Source organism: Sorghum bicolor, chromosome 2 (genome assembly GCF_000003195.3).
Source record: "Sorghum bicolor cultivar BTx623 chromosome 2, Sorghum_bicolor_NCBIv3, whole genome shotgun sequence".
NCBI classification, from domain to species: Eukaryota; Viridiplantae; Streptophyta; class Magnoliopsida; order Poales; family Poaceae; genus Sorghum; species Sorghum bicolor.
In genome coordinates, this window is record NC_012871.2 from 62,452,690 (window position 1) to 62,472,594 (window position 19,905).

General features: G+C 40.8%; 2 protein-coding genes across 4 annotated transcripts; both read right to left on the minus strand.

The window, feature by feature from the left end:
• LOC8083262 (arabinogalactan protein 1) lies at window positions 376-1,160 on the minus strand. The gene has a single exon (XM_002462477.2). The coding sequence runs from the start codon at window positions 1,052-1,054 to the stop codon at window positions 644-646; it is 411 nt and encodes a 136-aa protein (XP_002462522.2). The 5' UTR covers window positions 1,055-1,160; the 3' UTR covers window positions 376-643.
• Window positions 4,445-15,512, minus strand: LOC110432902 (isoamylase 3, chloroplastic). Of its 3 annotated transcripts, none has more exons than XM_021454056.1 (25): window positions 15,173-15,511; window positions 14,981-15,041; window positions 14,814-14,888; window positions 14,369-14,526; window positions 13,419-13,506; window positions 12,716-12,952; window positions 12,534-12,638; window positions 12,217-12,321; window positions 12,001-12,135; window positions 11,816-11,902; window positions 11,624-11,681; window positions 10,937-11,000; window positions 10,187-10,286; window positions 9,497-9,597; window positions 8,768-8,819; window positions 7,505-7,567; window positions 6,662-6,751; window positions 6,492-6,564; window positions 5,996-6,075; window positions 5,818-5,922; window positions 5,623-5,721; window positions 5,401-5,462; window positions 5,177-5,288; window positions 4,853-4,991; window positions 4,445-4,772 (listed from the first exon to the last, which is right to left on the minus strand). In XM_021454056.1, the coding sequence occupies exons 1-24, from the start codon at window positions 15,277-15,279 to the stop codon at window positions 4,878-4,880; spliced, it is 2,331 nt and encodes a 776-aa protein (XP_021309731.1). In that variant the 5' UTR covers window positions 15,280-15,511; the 3' UTR covers window positions 4,445-4,772; window positions 4,853-4,877. The 3 variants fall into 3 exon arrangements, with proteins under 3 accessions (XP_021309731.1, XP_021309732.1, XP_021309730.1); XM_021454057.1 differs by having other exon boundaries at window positions 4,448-4,724; window positions 15,173-15,512; XM_021454055.1 differs by having other exon boundaries at window positions 4,448-4,991.

The following is a 19,905-nucleotide window of genomic DNA, read 5'->3' on the forward strand; positions in this document are numbered from 1 at the left end:
GGACTAGGGGGGCGCGTATAATAATAATAATGGCCTCTGGCGGCTTGCGACACGAACGCGCCCAGATCCAGAGCACACCAGCACAGCTGTTGCGGCTGCCGGCCGGTGGTCCAGATCCACAATTCCACTCCCTAGCAGCTCGATCTACACGCACGAGCTCCATGGCCATGGATCATGGATGCTCCTCTTGTCCACATTCGATCGTGAGTGTCCCTGACCCTGACCTCAAGTGTGTGCTTCAACCTCTCAAGATCGCAGCAACAGCCGCACGCTACACCTACACTACACTTGCTCAGTCTACAGTACGAGCAATCTTCAAGATCTGATCTGATCTGATCAACGAGATCAAATGTAACTAATAGTAACTGCGAAGGATGAGGAAGATGCTGAAAGAAAATCAACAGGGTATTATACAAATGGAGCACAACACCACCAGGCCAGCCAACCAACCAATCTGTCCAAGCCACAATCCTACAACTGTAGTGGTAACACGAACAGCAGATGCCAGTAGTCCTACTGAGAATCGAATGCCGAATGGAATCTCGATGAAAGCAAAAAAAAAAAAATGGAATCAACGGCTCTCAACACGGATGGTAACAATAAATTACAGCACGGGAAGGTGCAGTGCAGATCTGTCGCTCTCTCAGTAGAAGGCGGCGGCGGCGGCGGCCACGGCTGCGGCGGCGGCGAACCACTTGGGGGAGACGCTGGCGGCTGCGCTGGGGGCCGGGGGAGCCTCGGCGGCGGGCGACGGGGCGGGGCCCTCCGAGGGCATCGGCGGGGAGCTCACGTCGGGAGTCGGGGCATCGGCCTTGGGCGCCGGCGCGGGGGCCTCGGGCGCTGGGGCAGGGGCCTTGGGGGCGGGCGCCATGGCCGGAGGAGGCAGCGTCGGGGGCGGGACGGGCGGGGCGGACACCGGCGCCGGGGTCGGCGGAGGAATCGCCGGCGGGGGAGACGCCTTGGGGGCCGGCGTCGGGGTGGCGGCCGGGGCCTGCGCCGCGGCGGCGGCGAAGAGCATGGCCATGGCCAAGGCCGCGAGCTGGAAGCGCGCCATTGGAGCCGAGAGAGGAGGCTTGAGCTTGTGGGAGCGAGGGGGCGCTTTGCTTCAGCTGGTGTGTGTGGGTGTGGGTGGTGTACTGTAATGGTGCGGGAGACGGTAGAGGTGTGCATCTTATAAAGAGGTAGAAGACGAGGTTACGGTGCGTAATTAGTACTCCTACCAGGGGTTTAGATGCTAATTTCCTAAAAGACCAGCCGTTGGATCGGCTCGTGACGGCGATAGCTAAAGCGTGTCCGTTTCGGTTCGGATCTTCAATTCGAGTATTGATAAAATCTGAAAATGTTTTGGCTACATCCCCATTTTCTGTTTCGTGCCAAATCGACAGTGGTCGGTTGTGAGCTGAGCTCACTATGTATGTGTCTAATCGTGCGTACGTAACATGATTTTGGATTTATTTTTGGGAGTTTGGAAAATGCGGCAATGGGAACATTTTTCTTCTTTTAAATGTACGTAATATTAAACTCTGTGAGCTTAGGGATCCGTGATAACGACTACTGTTGAAATGGGCCCACCCAAAAAAATTCAAATTAGGCCCCATCAAATATTATCAGCCCCATATATACCCAAATGGTCCCATTTGGAGCTAATTGGAATTTTCTTTCCGCAAAAAAATTGGAAATTTTTCTATACAATACTTCCATTCAAAATATGCCTTTATATATTATGGGGAAATTGTGCGCTATTTCATGAATTTGGAAAAAAAATGACTTCAATGCGGCTACACTAGCCGTTGATAATGTCGTTGGCGCGGCGGCCACTTGTATATCTCCAGCTAAGGTTCGTTGCCTAGAATAATGCCTTTGTGTGTGGGGATGATTAGCTTGTTGAAACTAATCAATGAAGCCCCATGTTCCTCCCCTCAAATTTTATATTCGGGCTATTTGTAAACGGGTAAACGGGTGGTAGCCTAGGGATAAAATTAGACATAAATCACAATATTAGATAAACATATCTCTATTTCAAGTCTCTCTTACAGATTGATTGGCTTATAATTCCACGATTCTGTGTTGATATTATTATTATTATTATTATGAAAACGTGTTTGCTTGAACGGTCTATTAGCAGTTGGGTATTCTCTTGTGCCTTGATCCATAAGATAAATCCAGCGGCTTCCAGCCTAACCAGACCCTTCCAAGGCTAAAGCTACAGTACACTCCTACGCGATGGTCAACTTGATCGACGTAAGATAACTCTAGTGACTTCGCACCTAACCAAACCCTTCCAAAACCCAGAGTTTGAGTTTCACTGCTTGGTGGGTGACGCTGAACTTGATCCACAGGGTAAAATCCAGTAACAGCAACAGCTAACCTACTCAAATGGGCGAAACCTAAATGCTCCACAAGTTCACTAACCACAAGTTCTTAAATGCGTTGTAGAACCGGGAGAATATATGGAGCAGATTGTTAGTTACTACCTACAACTGCAAGGCTACAAGGGTCTTGTTTAGTTCACTCTGAAAATCCAAAAAGTTTTCAAGATTCCCCGTCACATTGAATCTTGTGGCACATGCATGAAACATTAAATATAGACGAAAACAAAAACTAATTACACAGTTTAGCTGTAAATCACAAGACGAATCTTTTGATCCTAGTTAGTACATAATTGGATAATATTTGTCACAAACAAACAAAAGTGCTACAGTACCGAAAACTTTTCACTTTTCGGAACTAAACAAGGCCAAGACGGAAGAAGGAAGGAAATTGTTTGTGTTCGACACGAAGTCGGTCAGCTGCTGCTACTCTGATCTGCCGCTTTCATGGAGTGATCGATCATGCGTGAGACGACCTGCCAACGTATCTGGATCCGATTTCGGAATAGCAAATTCTTTTTTTCTCTCCCAATAAATCAATGTCATAACTAAACGAATAGGTTGGTTTTTCTTTTCCGTGCAGTCCATCAGACTGGGCTGGGCTGTGCCCAGGTTGGAAGATTCCGGCCGGCCGGCTGGCCGGACAGTCAGCAATGGCGACGACACCGACGTACCAACCAGCGAGACAGTCGCGCGAACGGCGGCTCCACGGTGTCGAGTTCGCAACGTGACGGCCACAAGCTTCACTTGAAAACCACAAAGTAGTCAGCCTGTGCCGATGTGCGCCCCCATGAACATGAAGGGATGATGATGAAGTGTGGTACAGTCGGGTACAGTTGTGGGCGATGATGAGAGGGCAGGACAATCACGAAAAATCTTTCGGAACAGTGACGTGTCGGATTTGGCTATCAGGCTATGCCAACTGGTATATTTGCAATAAGGATATCAATCACTTGGTACTACGTACAAGGATCGAATTTTGCCATCCACGCAGAAAATGGTTTGCCGTGGTATGGAGTTTCTTGTCCGCCATGACCTCCTCGGTCGCTAAGTTTTTTCGATGCACATGCTTGGAATTACCGACGGACCCCGAGCTTGCATCGATGTATGTCAAAAAAACGATATTGCAAAAATGAGGATGACAGAAAATTAAGAAGTGTAGTAGTGCATGTTTATTTGTTGGTAGTACATGGACTTCAAGACATTCTCTTTGGAGGCCGGTGGGGAGACCAACTTAGCATTGATTATTAACTAGCGGAGTGGTTCATCAGTCACCAACGAATGATCAGGGAATTGTGCCAAAACAAGTGCAGGACTCCACCATTATCCGTGAGGTAAATAATGGTGGTTAGTAATAACGGCCCAATCGCTTTCGCATATATATATATATATATAGTACTAGTAACATGCAAATCATGATGCCAACCACAGGTTTGCAAGAGCATTTAGCATCACTACCCCCCCTAACAGGACAGCTAAGTACGCCCTTTCAGCTAAAAAGGGCGTTCGCATAATTCTACTCGCTTTCTAACTCGGAAGGTGATTACAAGCCAATGATTAAGGAGAGGATCATTCATTCATTCACCTGGTTGTCAGGCTGTGTGTGATGGGAGCCGTTCGCATTGGTGGCGTTCAGGAGGGACAGAGATGGGAATTAGTGTATCCACATGCCTGGTTCGCGGCTTCGGGCATCCGCTGGCCCGGCCCTGTCATCTGTCATTGCCATGTTATCTTGTCATTTTCATCGCCGGCTGTTCTTTTGGCTGCACTGGAGAACAACAGGTTGGTGCTTGCTTGGGAACCCAGATGCACATCACCCCCCACATTTTCACATGCAGATTTTGTTTTATTTTTTTTCTCCGTGCCAACTGCTGTCGCCGTCAACTCAACACGCTGAGCATATGACCTCCACACTCTGACTCGATCTGGGTGTCCACTGGCATGTAAGTGTAAGAAGCTCCGCACTGAGCCACTGATAGTACGGACGTTACTTGGCAAATTCCAGGCTGAGCACATTGGACTACAGTCTAATGATTCGTGCGGGCCTTATTATGGCTCCATCAGTGCAAGCAATCTTCAACGACACGAGTAAACAGATTAATGAAAGCAAAAGGTTCTGGCATCCATTCTCCCAGCATATGTTCGATACAGGAAATGGAATGGCAAATTATTAAGCAAACAAGAGCTTGACTCACATTCACAGGTGCAACCAAAAAAACGAAACAACCACTTGCGAATACTAGTTTCCTCGAGCCATGCTTCCCCTAATGAAAGGCTCTTCTGGCTTCGATTTGTGGAAGTTACTTGTGTTTGCCATATCTCCATGAGTATGCCTGTAGCAAACCATGGCTTCTCCTGTTGATTTGCGGCAAGGATTGGTCCGACTTCTCATATCAAAGTTTGCTATATTTGCAGTACAGCTGGCTAAGAGCTTGGAAAGTTAAGGATCTTAAATGAGCAAACATGACATTATTCGTGCTTACATGATAATGACTTGCCTCCACCATTCTAAGGCTTTGCCTTAAGCAAGATGGAAGAGTAGGGAGCAATCCTGTACCCTGAACCTGTGAATGGCACCCCTTCTGGGACAATATCCTTTGGTGATTCCAGGTTGGTATCCACCTGTGGAAGCAATATAGCAATTTTAAGGTAGAACTAGCACAAAAGCTAGCCAGACCAAGTAATGAATACACCAAAATTGCAGTAGACAATGCTATTACACGACGATACCTGGCGCTTGAACATCCTAGGATAAACAGCAAATTACTCAGTATAAACATGTTAGCAGAATCAGAAAGTATCCATACCACACGACTCCAAGATTTATGCTGTGGTGGTGGGGGAATTACAGCATCCACAAAATACTCATGAGCATTGAATGCCAAATAGATATCTCCACCAGAATTGTGATCATGTATCCTGCACCAGAATCATGAAGAAGCAGATATGTATCAAAGATTTCAGTAAAAATACATAAGAAATACCACACTATGAACAGAACGTAGCACTTTCACTAAGGTAACTTCCTTACGTGAATGCCAAAAATTTGCTGTCCTGGTTCTCCCAATTATTTTCATGCCAGGTGATATCATTCTACCAACAAGAAAGATCTCAGTAATGGAAATGTTTAGGGATAAAGTAAACCAAGAGTAGCATACAGTAGAAGATGGCCAATACTTAGAAGGACTGGTCACATGGCAAAAGACGTCAATTGTAAGAATAACACTTAACGACACACTAACTTTGAACTTACTTTATTGAGAAACCTGTCTCGTCTCAGTATAGGATGGTTACGCCGAAACTTGATCATCTCTGAGAAAAACCTGAAATGGCCATCCTTTCTTTCTTCCAACTACATCAACATGTTAATTGGAGAGGACAAATTAGCATTTAAGGCTGTTACATGCATCACTAAATAAATTACTAACAGAAAATTAACATATGTAACCTGGCCCCACTGAAAATTATTTATGTGAGTATCATGTCCATAGCTGTTGTTGTTTCCATAACGTGTGTGACCATATTCGTCTCCCATCAGCATCATTGGAGTACCCTATTGTGTATAATGTAACTCGTAAGTTATTCTCAGTTACACGTAAAAGGTAACTATGGTCAATAATATAAACCTGGGAAATCATTAATGCCACATGAAAGTTCTTCATTTGCCTTGAACGAATACTTAGCACATTCAAATCATTTGTTTCTCCTGTCATATGGCAAGAGCAGAAATTTTAATAGCACTAGACATGCAATGTAAAATTAAATGAAGAAAAAAAACATCCCTGAAAAATAGGAGGGACAAAGCTCCATCTGCTTTAGTTTGAAAAAAGTAGGTAATACTTGTATAATTACAAGTCTTAATCATGTCATGTTCACCAACAATATGAGTAACTTTAGTTCTGCTTACAAACTATGCAAACAATGACCCATCACATTCAAAGTTCATTATTCTCCTGATCACTTTATTCTCACATATTAAAGGATGGCACTTAATTATTTTGAACAACTTAACAAAACTATTCTTCATTCAAATATAGTATTATGCAGTGTGAAAAGATAAAATCCCCAAACTTTGATAACTGTGATATACAAAACTAATTTGGTATTCAATGAAGTATATACCTTCAATGCCACAGTTCCAGCTGTCGTTGTCATTGCACCCATCACGACCACCTTCTCCATTCGCATCATTGTGCTGGATGATTTTTTATTTCATTCAAAAGAGGACTGTTAACACATAAGCCAGAATGTGTAAAAGACATCAGGAGCACTGCACTGTTTGCTATAGATACCTTGGAGTTATATGAAACAAGGTCACATAAAGTAAATCCATCATGAGCAATTACAAAGTTCACACTATGGTAAGGCTTCCGATTGTTCACCTGTCAACCAAGACATAGGGGACTTTATTTCACAAACTTTGACTGTTGCAAAAAGAAACTAATGCTGCTTTTGAAGCCAACAAAATCTTAGAACTCATCAACAAAGTCTCAAAAATCCATACAGAAAAAGGAAATGTCAGGAAATTGCATCAACAACTGGTTCTATAATTTCAAATGGTTACTATGTTACTCCTACAGTCCTACTTGCTATACAGATAGTTGATAGCTCTAAACAAGGCAAATTAGTTTCCGTAAATAAATACACTAATTGGAGCCCATTTTTGCAAGAAATATGAGAGGTGATGATTATTGCTGAACCCATTTGAGCCTACAAGAGCTTCTGATCAGCCTTGGACTTGGAGTGGCTGATTTTACCCTCCGGTAGTGCTGGTCATGTTTTTCTTTCTCAAAGAGCAAGGTGTGGGCTGTAGGTTTCTTTGTGTGTTAGTGTGTGTGTGTGGGTTTGGGGACTCTTCTCCCCTTGTACTCTATGTACACTCTTTTCTTCTTATTGAAATGATGAGCAGTTCTCCTGCGTGTCCGAGAAAAAAATTGCTGCACTCTAACGATGGCGCAAGGTACATATAAGTAACAAGTGCATAGTTTCGATCGAGCTGCTCAAAACACAGAAAAATATTGAACAAATTGGAGGTCCCAAAAGGAAGTAGTAGCACTTAAAAGGTATAATCAAGCAAGTAATATTGTGAACAATGGCTAAACTAACATGCCAATAAAGAAATAGCACAAGAGCACCTGGTAGAGATCTGCAGAACCAGAAACACGAGTTGCAAACACCCCCTTCATACCAGGATCTCCCTACAAATGTTTAGTGACATCAGGTCAATGATCATTCCTTCATGATTGAGAATAAGAGAGAGAGAGATACAGATGAACCACAAAGCAAAATGCTGCACATATTCTGACAGAGTAAAGACTCTTTTGAACATTGATGTTTAAATTTGTCTAAAACCACTGATGTGTAAAATAGTTAGCCTTTTGATTGTATATCCTGTTTTTTATTAGAAAAAAACTGAAGGGATCCATGTAATATGGTGAAGCACAGGTCCTGAGAACTAAATCGATTTATCTGTCAAATACTCCTAGAAGATAATCATTTCCACCTAAATATTAGTGTAAGCAGCCCACTACTATATGGGACATTTGTTGCATATAAATATGAACTGGAATTCTGCAAATGAAGCATGAAATTGCAAAAAGGATGTTCATAGGCAATATAATTCAGCCAGTCTCTAGCACTTCATAATCTTTTAGGTGTGCACAATTGTGTGTACTTTTCTTCAAGAGATATGATTGTGCATAAGACTTGCAGTCTGCAATAGACTCAATAGAAAGATTCTAATTTGGTGATAACATCAATCCCTAAAAGCAGATGATAAGTGATTGGGAAAAACTAGCCCTGGCCTCGAAATCTAATTAATCGAATGGCTTCGGAAACTGTCACCATTTTCTGAAATTTGCTAAGATAGGAACTGTTTCAGGATACCATTCCGAGCAAGGTGTATATCTCCCTAATTAGGTAAATACTAAATTACTGAATGTTTTAATGTCCATTATCCCATAAAGATTATTTCAGAGTTGCTGCATTATTTACTAGTGAATAAAAACTACTGTAGGATTTTTTTTATCATAAGAGACTTTCACACCACATTCAAGGAGTGTCCTCATTTTTTTCTCAACACTGACTGCTTCCACAATAAACTCAGGTTTCTGTAAAAGATGAGCACAACCTACTAAATTAAAAAAATGAGCGCAACCAGAGTACGAAGCTAAGCATCAGTACATTACCAAAGGGGTGGTCCTATGTAACGGTTAAGGAGAATGTGCAAATTGAAATTTTGAGCCAAATAAATGATATACTAGCGTACTTACAAAAAAAATTGATAAACTAGCCTAAGAATCACCTCCATCATGGCATAAATAGAACCCTTTGATATGCGTATTACAGTATATACTTCTACTTTCTAAGTCACCTCTGATTCTCTGATCATAAAGTACCTTAATAAATCTTCGAATATCATCTCTGTACTTCCCGTTCCATTCAGCCCACCTACAGGATCAATGGTGAACAGATTCATCATTTCTTATATAATCAGTGGAAATGAAGACACAACATATGAGGGATGTTTGGGCGTCACCACAGAACACCACGCTCACTCTGGTGCCACCACAGGCGAAGCGGACGATTTGTCCGCCAGACTATTGGGCTATTGGCGCCCTGTGATGAGAAAAATGAACTACAAAGCCTTGGAGAGCTCTGGCGGTGCCATATCTGACGATGAACTAAATGGTTGCCTAAACTTTGGCGAGCTATGCAATGGTTGAGTAAAGAACCAAACAGGCCCCATGATATTTAATGGCAATGTAGAGTCAGCACCATTGCTTTACAGGACAGTGAAGCCTGTATGCTGAGTCTGAATGGAACAATATAGTGGCAAGAGTTCCATTCAACAAGGAACAACCCAAATCTCATGCAGGAGTGTGGTTTCTAAGTTATCTAAGAATGGGTAGTTCAGAGACACAATTCTATCATCTAAGTTAAGAATGGATAGAGAAAGCATTACTCTTTTGCATGACATTCATCATAATGTTAAGGAGGTCTTGGTACTAATAAACGGTTAAAAGAAGAAACTATGAAATAAACGCTTAAATAAATTCATTTGTTCCAGTACATTTATAGTCATATTGTCAAATTAGTAAATTTTCAAAAATTTACAGTCAAATTACCTGTCCCAATTAGGGAACTTCCCTACTAGATAAAGGCCACCACAGTCCCAAGGTTCAGCAATGATCTTACATCTAGACAATACAGAGTCTTTGGCAATTTCCTTCAACCAAATAAATAAACAATCAGATACAACCGTTAAGAAGAACATCTGATAGATTTACAAATATGATTGAACCCATTGGATCAGGGAATGATGGGTCCTATTTGTGTTGTGTTGACAAGGCCGGGTCCATCTTTAACAATTTTCTTCAAGTGGGTGGCAGGATTAATTAAAATGTTCTGATACCCAAAAATCTTAGCCATCCAGACCTCATCCAGTGATACACATTAAAATTTTTGCATAATTGCACTCATAGGAATTTGTGTCAGGTATTTTCCCTAACAAATAATTCTAAAAAAACAGGAAATAAACAAAAAGCATATGATACAAAGTACATACGATTTAAGGTGACTTTCACAATTGGTCTCTCGGAGTTATGGCCGACAGTTACATGTAGGAACCTTTTATCATAGTATAGTAACATTACCTTCAGTAAAAAATAATACAATGACATTTAAGAATCTATGTTTGTGTTTGCATCAAATATATTACTTCATTTATCTGGCTGAAAAAGCACAAAAACAGATAAAGAAAAATCCTATCGCAGGCTTGATATTGCAAGTACCTTAATGAGTGGAGGTGCAAGTACCTTAATGAGTGGAGGTGCATCAAGAGGACTGCCATCTGGTCCACGACAAAGAACACTTGCAAGGTCAAACCGAAATCCATCTATGTGATACTCCGTAACCCTTGAAGAAACAAAAACATCCATGCAAATCAGAAACAACACAAAAATGGAACTGCTATCAAGTAATATAGGACTAGGCAGTGCAGTATCCATCTTACTGCAGCTATTTATGAAAAAAGCTTTTGCATCAGTTATGGCTGATAAGTCATGGCTGAAAGTACTGTTCGCTGATTTGTTGTGAGAGAAAAACACTGCTGAATGGCTGGCAGATTCGGCAGATAAGCTCAAGCGAACAATTTGGGCTTGTTTGGCTGGCACCCTAGCCTGGGGGCTGCACCCAGGCAGGTTGATTAGACCCCAGGCGATCGAAATAAATGCCTTGCATTGCTGCTTCACGCAGGTGCGTTCCCCGGATCAAGAACCAAACACGTCCTGTAGTCTAGAGGTAGTTTTCATGGACCTCAGGGTGTATGAGATACGCCCCTTGGTGTTTTGATCGTATAAACCTGAGCTAAGCTCCAAATAGATATTTGTATACACTTTATAGTGGGAGTAAACAAGTAAGTACTGTAGTAATCAAAGCAACAAACCACCAACTACTATTAAGAGCAAATATGTGAACAAGTATTCAGGTGAACCTGACAAGTATGTATGGAATGGAATCTACACACAGGTGTCACAGAAAAACAAAAGCTGTAAGTTGTGCCATACCAATGTCTCAAACTGTCGAGTACAAGCTCCTTGACAACAGGGTGGTTGCAGTTTAGTGTATTCCCTGAATTAAACCAGACAGTTTATGAAGAGTAAATACAGGTCCTGCTACTGTAAGTTTCAGAACATATATTACAGAAAAAATCTAGCTACCAAGAACTAGAGTACTAGACCACCATGACATTTAAGCAGGCTGTCATAAATGTTCAACAAGGCTTGCCCTGTAGGTTGCAGCTCTCAAATCAATGTGAGAATGTATACCAATACCAGTTTAAAAATGAATGAGTGGTTTATTCACCCTTCTATGAGTTAACATAGAGCCACACTAAGTATGTAATTTCCAGGTACAGTCTGCCGGCAGTGCAACACACAATGGAAACATGTAGCATACATCAAACCACATTGTATCATTCAAGGTCCATGGTATGAAGTTAGTAACCACAGAATCACAGATACTGTTTAGTCACCAGAGATGCTTGAATAAACATCATTGCAAGATGCCAAGATATATGCAATAAAGTAACAAAGAAATGGAACCACCCTAAAACCAAGGAGGACACCATGCAAATCATGACAGTTTTTAACCTAACATAGGCATCTAGCAGTATCAGACTGCATCAAAAAATGTTAAATGTAATGCAAAGTACATCTCAATTTAGAAAGAGAAGCTTAGGACCATGGTTTTACCGCAACCCGAGAAGTTCAGCAGCTGAGCATTGTTGTTGAGATCTAACATGTAATAGACCTGCAAGAACGGCACTTTGTTTTTCTCATAAATTCATCCATAAATTGATGAGGCTCTATATAAGTTTTCTCCATGGACTTGGAACTTAAATGGTAGAACATGTAGCAACAAGTAAAGAGGTATTTTGCAATCACCTTGTTATCAATGCCACGAAAGGAAGTCACATAAGGGTTAGCATCATCTGCTTCATTTGTATGGTTGTAAACCACATCCAGAATAACCTATTAAAACATGATTATACAATTAAATAATTTTTGGACTAGAGTGTTAAAAACAATGCTGAAGAAAAAGATTTATCATGTCTACAGAATGTCAATACCTCAATTCCAGCATTATGAAATGCCTTGACCATCTGTTTGAGCTCTTTGGAAGCAGCCACAGGTCCACCACCCGCACTAGCATAACGACTCATGGGCGCAAAAAAGTTGATTGTAGAATATCCCCATGTATTTACCTTCGAAATGAAGAGGTGGGGTGTCACGCCAGTGATGAATGTGAAGGGCGTTATGCGTCAAAAAGGTTATCAAACTTTTACCATGTGGTCCCTTGGGTTAGGGAACCTCTTCAACTCCAGCTCATCAAACTCAAAAACAGGAAGTAGTTCCACTGCATTAACGCCAAGTTCCAGCAAATGAGGAATCTACGAAACCAGCACTATTTCATTTATCAGTCATTAAAAATCAGCATGGAAATTGGAAGGTAGCCTGTGTCAATATCAGGTACCTAAAACTAAATCAGCAGAAAGAACAATTTGTGAATTGTGATAATAGTAGGTATCTTATTAACATAGGACTGATGGAATATAAAACCAAAACAAGTTTTGTTTACAAGCGATGGAATAGGTAATCTTACTTTATCAATGACACCAAGGTAACTTCCACGAAAAGCTGGACCAAGCCTGCTTGACTCATCCGCAGTGAAGGCACGGACATTCATTTCATATATAACAAGATCTGTCTAATTAAAGAACAAAAAATGTGGTGAGAATTACGTGTTTGGGATATTTTGTACAGTATGCTAAATGATCTTAATACCTCAGGCAAATTAGGAAGCCTATAATTGTCACCCCAGTCAAAAGGTGAGCTATCAAAATCATATGTTCCGAAAAGCTGGCTTGGTTTCTCTTCTTCAACCGCAAAGTGCTTACGGCCAGAAACTAATTTTGCATAAGGGTCCAGAAGAATAACGCTGTCATCAAATCTATGACCTTGTTGCCACCCTTGAGGACCATTAATGCGATACCCATAAAGAACACCAGAAGCAGGCAAACCCTGAAAGTAAAAGAGACAGAGAAGGTTTCTTTAAGGTTGACAGATTAGTATAATTTTAGTAAATTACATAGAACTAAAGTGGATGAAAATTTAACAGAGTATGCATACGAGGGGCACCAAAACATAAAGAGGGTAAAACAAGCTAGAACTGTTGAAGCAAAATAGCTCGTTTTATGAGACAGTACTCAACAGTGCTTTCTGTCAACAGGGAAGATAAGCTCGTAACATAAAGTCAGCAATTTGGAAATATAAGGCATCACATCAGGTATGGTCCCTCCCAAATGCAGGTGGTCTTTATTAAATGGAACATGCACTTGAAGAACATGTGAACATAACAAAAAATATACATCAGAAAAAATATTTTAGTTCTTGTTCTGTGAATGTCAGTCCATAGCAAGGTGTCCAAAAAAAAGAATAATGTGCTTATCTCCAAAGGTAAAATAGTATCAGAACTAAAGGAAACTACCTCCACCGACACATGCCATATATCTCCAGTTTTGTTCTTTTGGCGGTCTAAAGGAAACTCTACAATGTCTGCATCATCTTGGGTGCCTCTGAAAAAAAAATCAGAGAAAACAGAAGTTTGCATATTGAGTATGCCATATTACAAGGAAAAAAAAGGCTGCACTTCAGTGCTTTTCAGCATGGTGATGATTTGAACCAAGCTCCAAGTTTATGATTCAGGAAATAAATGTGAGGGATCATGAACTATACCATTCCTTGTGGACCCTATCATGTAATAGCCCTTAAGTTATGGCTTTGATTTGGTCTGTTGGTATGTGGTGGTGAAAACAGAAATGGAAAGTTCCATTTACCAGGGATTATCTCCATATAAGTGATATCGGATATAACCGTTTCCGACCATTACTGTATTCAGACTTTTGATTTTCTAATTTCTCTCAGCACAGTATTGGTGTCGTCACTAAATAGTTAAACTGAAAATATAGCTAGTTAATATAGTGAGTTTTTTACCGACTGGAAATTGTTTTCAATATAGGAAATTTTGTTACCAACCCCTTTCATCCCTATATGATTTTTTTCATCTGTGGGACAATCAGGGGTAAGCGTATCAATTAAAACACTTAGATTTCAGTGTACCAAGCGCATCCCAAACACGAAATAATGTGTGGCATGCTGTGCAAACAGTATTGACATATATATCTTTAAAACCCTGAAACAAGAATAGCCATGCACTGACTAACCAAGGTTTAATACGAAGCCCAAAGAAAGCAACATGCAGTAATAGTGCAAATTAAAATTGGAATGGGGAAGATTAGAATTCCAAGGTGGCCAAGAAACTACACAAGTTCATATCTGAAGGGAAACAAAAGAAGTTAAGTAAATTAGCCAGTAGTTAGGTCGAATGACATGGAAAGTAACATCACAACACCGTTTTAGTAAGAGAGAAAATATTACCTCTCATGAAGTTTCAAGCAAAGGGTGACAGAAGAAGCATGCTGTGAGAATATTGCAAAATTTAGCCCATCGTCAACTTGTGACACTCCTAGAGGGAAAGCTTTGCCTGAAGAATATTTCAAGGGCACTTCACTGCCAGATGAGGTGTGTCCCATTTCCTGTAGTTACGGAATGGATAAACATTATCCCAAAAGAACACATGGCAAACAATGCATACTGAGCTCAGAAGAAGCAAAACTCAATTGAGGAATAGCAAAAGTATCAGGATACAGCTTATAAATACATAGCACATTTGCATACAGCAAGATTTTACTTGCACGGTGCCAACCCATCACTTGAAAATGGACACGATTATATCAAGCAACACAATATCATCGACCAATGGTTAAACTGTTCTATGAATAGTAGTGCTCTGCAAGCCTTGGAGCATGGTGTGATTAGATACCTTGGTCACACTTGACCCCGCCTTCCCGCTCTGAACTTTCGTAGTGGTATTCCGCAAGGCGTTAAATCGCTGTACCTGCGCAACCACGAAATTTGCTCGGACCAGACAATCCACACATCAGCATATGCCACTAAGGCACGAACCGTACCAAAAATCGAGACACCTACCTTTCCAAAATACCCTCCTCCTCCACACCCAGACGCGATCCCAAGCTTAGTCTCCGCAAAACTGCACAGGCTCACAACGAGCACAGCATTCAGCGTCAAGCCGAGCTGAGCCGCACCACGAATCGAAGGAAAATGTAGAAGTAGCACGACCAAATCAACATCTGATCGAGACTCCACGACAGAACCACTCACCGATTGCCGAGCCCGAGGTGGCGAGGCGGACACAGGAGCGCGCTGCGTCGAGTGACTGCGGCAGCAACGGAGCGCAGCGGGGGCCGATTTGTACCGACGGAATCCATCCAAGCGTGGGGGGCCAAGGAATGCGATCGGGCGCTGGTAAGGGAATGGGGCTAGTTTTTATAGGGGTGGCGGCCCCTAGGCTCGCGGCTCGATCTCGAGGAGACCGGTGGAGGAGTGAAGAGCGGCGGGGAAGAGACGACGGAGACGCTGATCTCACCTTGGGGAGCGCGCGCGGAGGGACGGGCGGGGGAGCGGAGTCTGGGACGGGGACCCGGGGGCTCGGGGGACACGTGGTTGTGCATGCGCGGAGTTGGATCGGACTCGGCCGCTCGGGATCGGGAGGATAGCGAGGTGGACGGACGACGGCCTATCTCTTCTGGCCCGATCGGGGGCCCATCGTCATGGGTTCCTCGGCTCCTGCTTTTCGTACTTTCTCGCTTAGATTTTTTTTGTTTCTTTATATCTCTTATTATTACACTTAGGCCTTGTTTACTTGCAAAATTTTTTACAAAATATAAATAGTAACATTTTTGTTTGTATTTGACAAATATTGTTCAATCATAAGCTAACTAGGATTAAAAGATTCATCTCACAAATTATGTGCAAACTATGTAATTAGTTATCCTTTTTACTTATATTTAATGTTTCATGCATGTACCGCAAGATTTGATGTGACAGAAAATCTGAAATATTTTACAAAATATTTGAGAAAGTAAACAAGGCCTTACAAATCTAACACATAACTTTATCTCAATACATAAGTCATCCACGTTATCTCACACTAATTATCCACGTGCATGAATTGAAGGAGTTCATTTGGAGGAATTTTCTAAAGTTCAAACCGTCTATGCTTCATGTCGTATTGTCGTTGTAATAGAGTAGCACATGAATTAGCTAGACTTGGTAGATTCTATCTACGGCCCTGGTGAATTACCCGCTTCTATTCATGTCTTGGTGATCGGTGATTTATCTAGTTCACAAGATTTTTTTTTATGAAAATATGGTTCACAAGGTTAATCGAATCATGAGGTTTCTAAAAAAATCTACATCATCTTTCACTAACTATCTATTTTTTTGGTAAGAAAACTCACCAAGTTTGCCAAAAATGTATTTTGTATACGAAAGTTGCGCATATATTTTACGAACGGACTCGGAACTAGAGGACAAAATGAAAATAAAAGTACAGAAAATTGGCGAAGGTTGGGGTTTGATAGAAACAGTGGGGGAAACATACGAATCAACTCTAACACGACCTAACTAGCAACACGATGGACTTTGACACAGAAATATGCAAAGATTGTGGTGTGGAAGGTTCAAGAGTAGGAGAAATGAGTATGTCAGTGGATTATGGAACAAAGGTGAAACACTTAAACAAAGGATAGATGCGAACATGACGGTATACTTGAAGGTCTGATTGTCACTTGGTGGGAACGAGGTTTTCGATCTTCCATCAAGTGATATAAGTATCGTTTTACTGGAGCACGGCACACTGATCCGACTTTATATCAAAAGAATTGACTTAGCATCACGACTCCTCTTGTTATCAATCGTGTCACTAATACAGTTGACCTCACCAAAAAGGCTAATCCCTGCCGAAACGAAGACACAAACAAGAACTTGAAAATACATAGCTGAATAAAAGTGACAACTGCACATGTGTGATTAAGATGATTAAAGTGGGGTTTCCCAAGAGAAGATACCGATTGTTAGATGACAAATTGATCTAAAAGTAAAACTCAGATCCTAACATGTGGAACGATGACTCAATACAAGTTCTAATTGTCGTCATTCCCTGGGTGCATCCCCTAACGGACTCTAAGACAATAAACGGCATATCGGACAAAATAACACCCTCATAGATTCTGAATGCTGACTTGTTTCGACTATTATCGTTGACTTAGGTGGAATTAGACCTAAAACCAAAGCCATCAATTAGATAATAAAATTATCTTTTTATCCGTATGCGGATCAGCGAAATGGGAGTCTGGATGACGTCCATTTTATCATAGGTTGGTCCTAAAGGCCGAGGCATACTCAAACTTTAGTTAGACTGGACCTCCAGCATGTATTGCACATCTTTGCTAGTTTTCTCCACCTTTATATTTTTCTCCAAGTATTTCATGACACTCTCCAATGTTCCTAAACAAGATAACATGATTGGGTAGCAATTTATTTTCAAAACTATAAAAATATAACTTAAAAATAAACTCATTTCTGAAATTAATTACCGTATTCGAGCTCGATCATTGAATCTGTTATCTGTATGACGGTTGGAGGGTGGATGCATCACTTTATGTTTGTCCCACTACCAACCAGGTTCTTCTATGTTTGTCCCAAACAGATTGGAGAGGATCTACGACATCCGTTACTGTATAAAAGTTCCGATTAACGTCTCTAAAATTTGGACATTCATGACACTGCTTTGATGATAAGAGAAGAGATGAAACGGTAGTTGTACCTCATGTCTCAAACTCTCAATTTTTTATCAATTTTGTTCTAAAAAAATGCTACAAGTGAAGCCTCACAATTTATTTGCGAACAATTCTGAGCTTCTAGTTTTAAAATACATGACACTTCCCACCAAAGCGTAATGGTCTCGTACGCAGAAATTAATCCCTCAGAGAAAGTTTGTAAATTTACATTGCTTGCACAATTATTCTTCAGAAAACCATCAATGTGAATTGTGGCTTTAAAGCTCCAGGTGTCAAGCATGCTAGCTTTTAGTAGTTTTACCTTAACTCGTAACAAGAATCTACTCTCTCCATACCAAATTATAAGTAATTCTAAGAATCTTGGAGAGTCAAAGTATTTTAAATTTGATTAAATTTACATAATAACATAATGACATTTAGATGTCAACTAACTATTATTAGATTCTTCATCAATTATATTTTCATAGTATACCTATTTGATGTCAAAATAATTTATAATTCTCTTTATAATTTTGATCAAACTTGAGATATTTTGACTCTCAAGATTCTTGAAATGACTTATAATTTAAAATTGAGGGAGTAGCTAACTGCATGAAGTAGCTTGTGAATTGGTAAAAGACCAATTTGCCCTTTGCCCTTTAGGGATTTTATTACCCACCAGGTGCTCTCATAACCTTGACCTATATCCACACAATCTTCATTTCACTTTCATCATTTCCTTTCTTTTAGAGTTGCCAATATTTGGCATCATCTTCTAGGAACAATAACATGTATTTACCTTAAAAAATTTATTAGTTTCTTAATTGTTTATCATTGAGTCACACGATGAACCAAGGGCTTAGACGTAATTTCATGGTGTCATCAAACCACATACAAAACAAAAGGATGGTCATGTCTCCTTAACTAAATCCGACCCTAAAATTCGTGAACATGGCCATGCTATCATAGGTTATCTCGAAATCAAACACATGCGAAATGTGCAAGTGTGGTAGACTTTTTTTTTGTTAATTTGTTTCTCTTTTTAAACCCTTATTATAGTTTGGGACTATGGAGTATTAAAAAAAACAAAGTTGGTTCCCTTAGAGCATCTCCAAGAGATTAGTAAAAAAACTAGCCAGATTTACTGATTTAGCCACTCTCTAAAATAGATTTGACAAAAAAATAAAAGTACTCCAACAGACTCTATAAGAGCATCTCCAAAAGATTAGCCAAACACACTAGCCCAAATTACTGATTTAGCTACTCTCTAAAATAAATTTGACAAAAAGATATTAGAGTACTCCAACAGACTCTATTAAAGAATGGCTAGTGAGATTATCTATCCAAAAGTAGAGGCGAATAAGGTGGGATGAAGAGCTATTAAATTCGGAGAGTCATTTACAGAGTCTGTTGGAGACGTTTTTCCTTCAACAATAACCAAATTTACATTTAGATAATGATTTGGCTAATCTCTTAAAGATGCTCTAAAGGATGACTAGTGAGGTAGGCTATCCAAAAGTAGAGAGCGAATAAGGTGGGATGGAGAGCTACTAAATTTGGAGAGTCGTTTATAGAGTCTGTTGGAAACATTTTCCCTTCAACAATAATCAATTTTTCTTTAGAAAATGATTTAGCTAGTCTCTTGAAGATGCTCTTAGTATCCGAAGAGGAAGAATGGCACTGTTAGAATCTATAAAGCTAATAATTAGCTACTTGAATTAAAAACTAGCTGGCAACTATTTTACTAGTCCATCCAAAATAGCCAATAGCAGTTAATATTATCTATAACTATTAGCTAGTAATTAGCAACCAATGGATGGATCTAAACAGGACTTGGAAGTGACGGAGGACCAATGAGATAATGCTCTTCTTGGCTCTTTCTTTTTTATGAACCAGAGTACCAATTGTTTTGAACCATACATATAATGACGCCGTTGGAAACGTGGGGATTGGCAAAGAGTAGTACAGAATACAGATCGTGAGCGGAAGTCGCGTGCGTGAATCTGAGCCGCAGACCGCAGCGCAGATGGTATCCGACCATCCTATACGAGAGACCGCAGAACCACCTTCGCCTGGACGCCGGCCATCATTTCACTGGTTCCGCGCCTCGCAGGATCCACCGCCGCCGCTCACTCAGCACGGTCCACAGGTGACGACCCCGGTTCCTCCGACTGCAACCGGGCCCCACGTTCACACCTCGGTTTCAGCCGTTAGAATCTAGGCTACCAACACTTCCATAAAGGTCGCTCTCCTTGAAACTGAAGTCTGAACGAA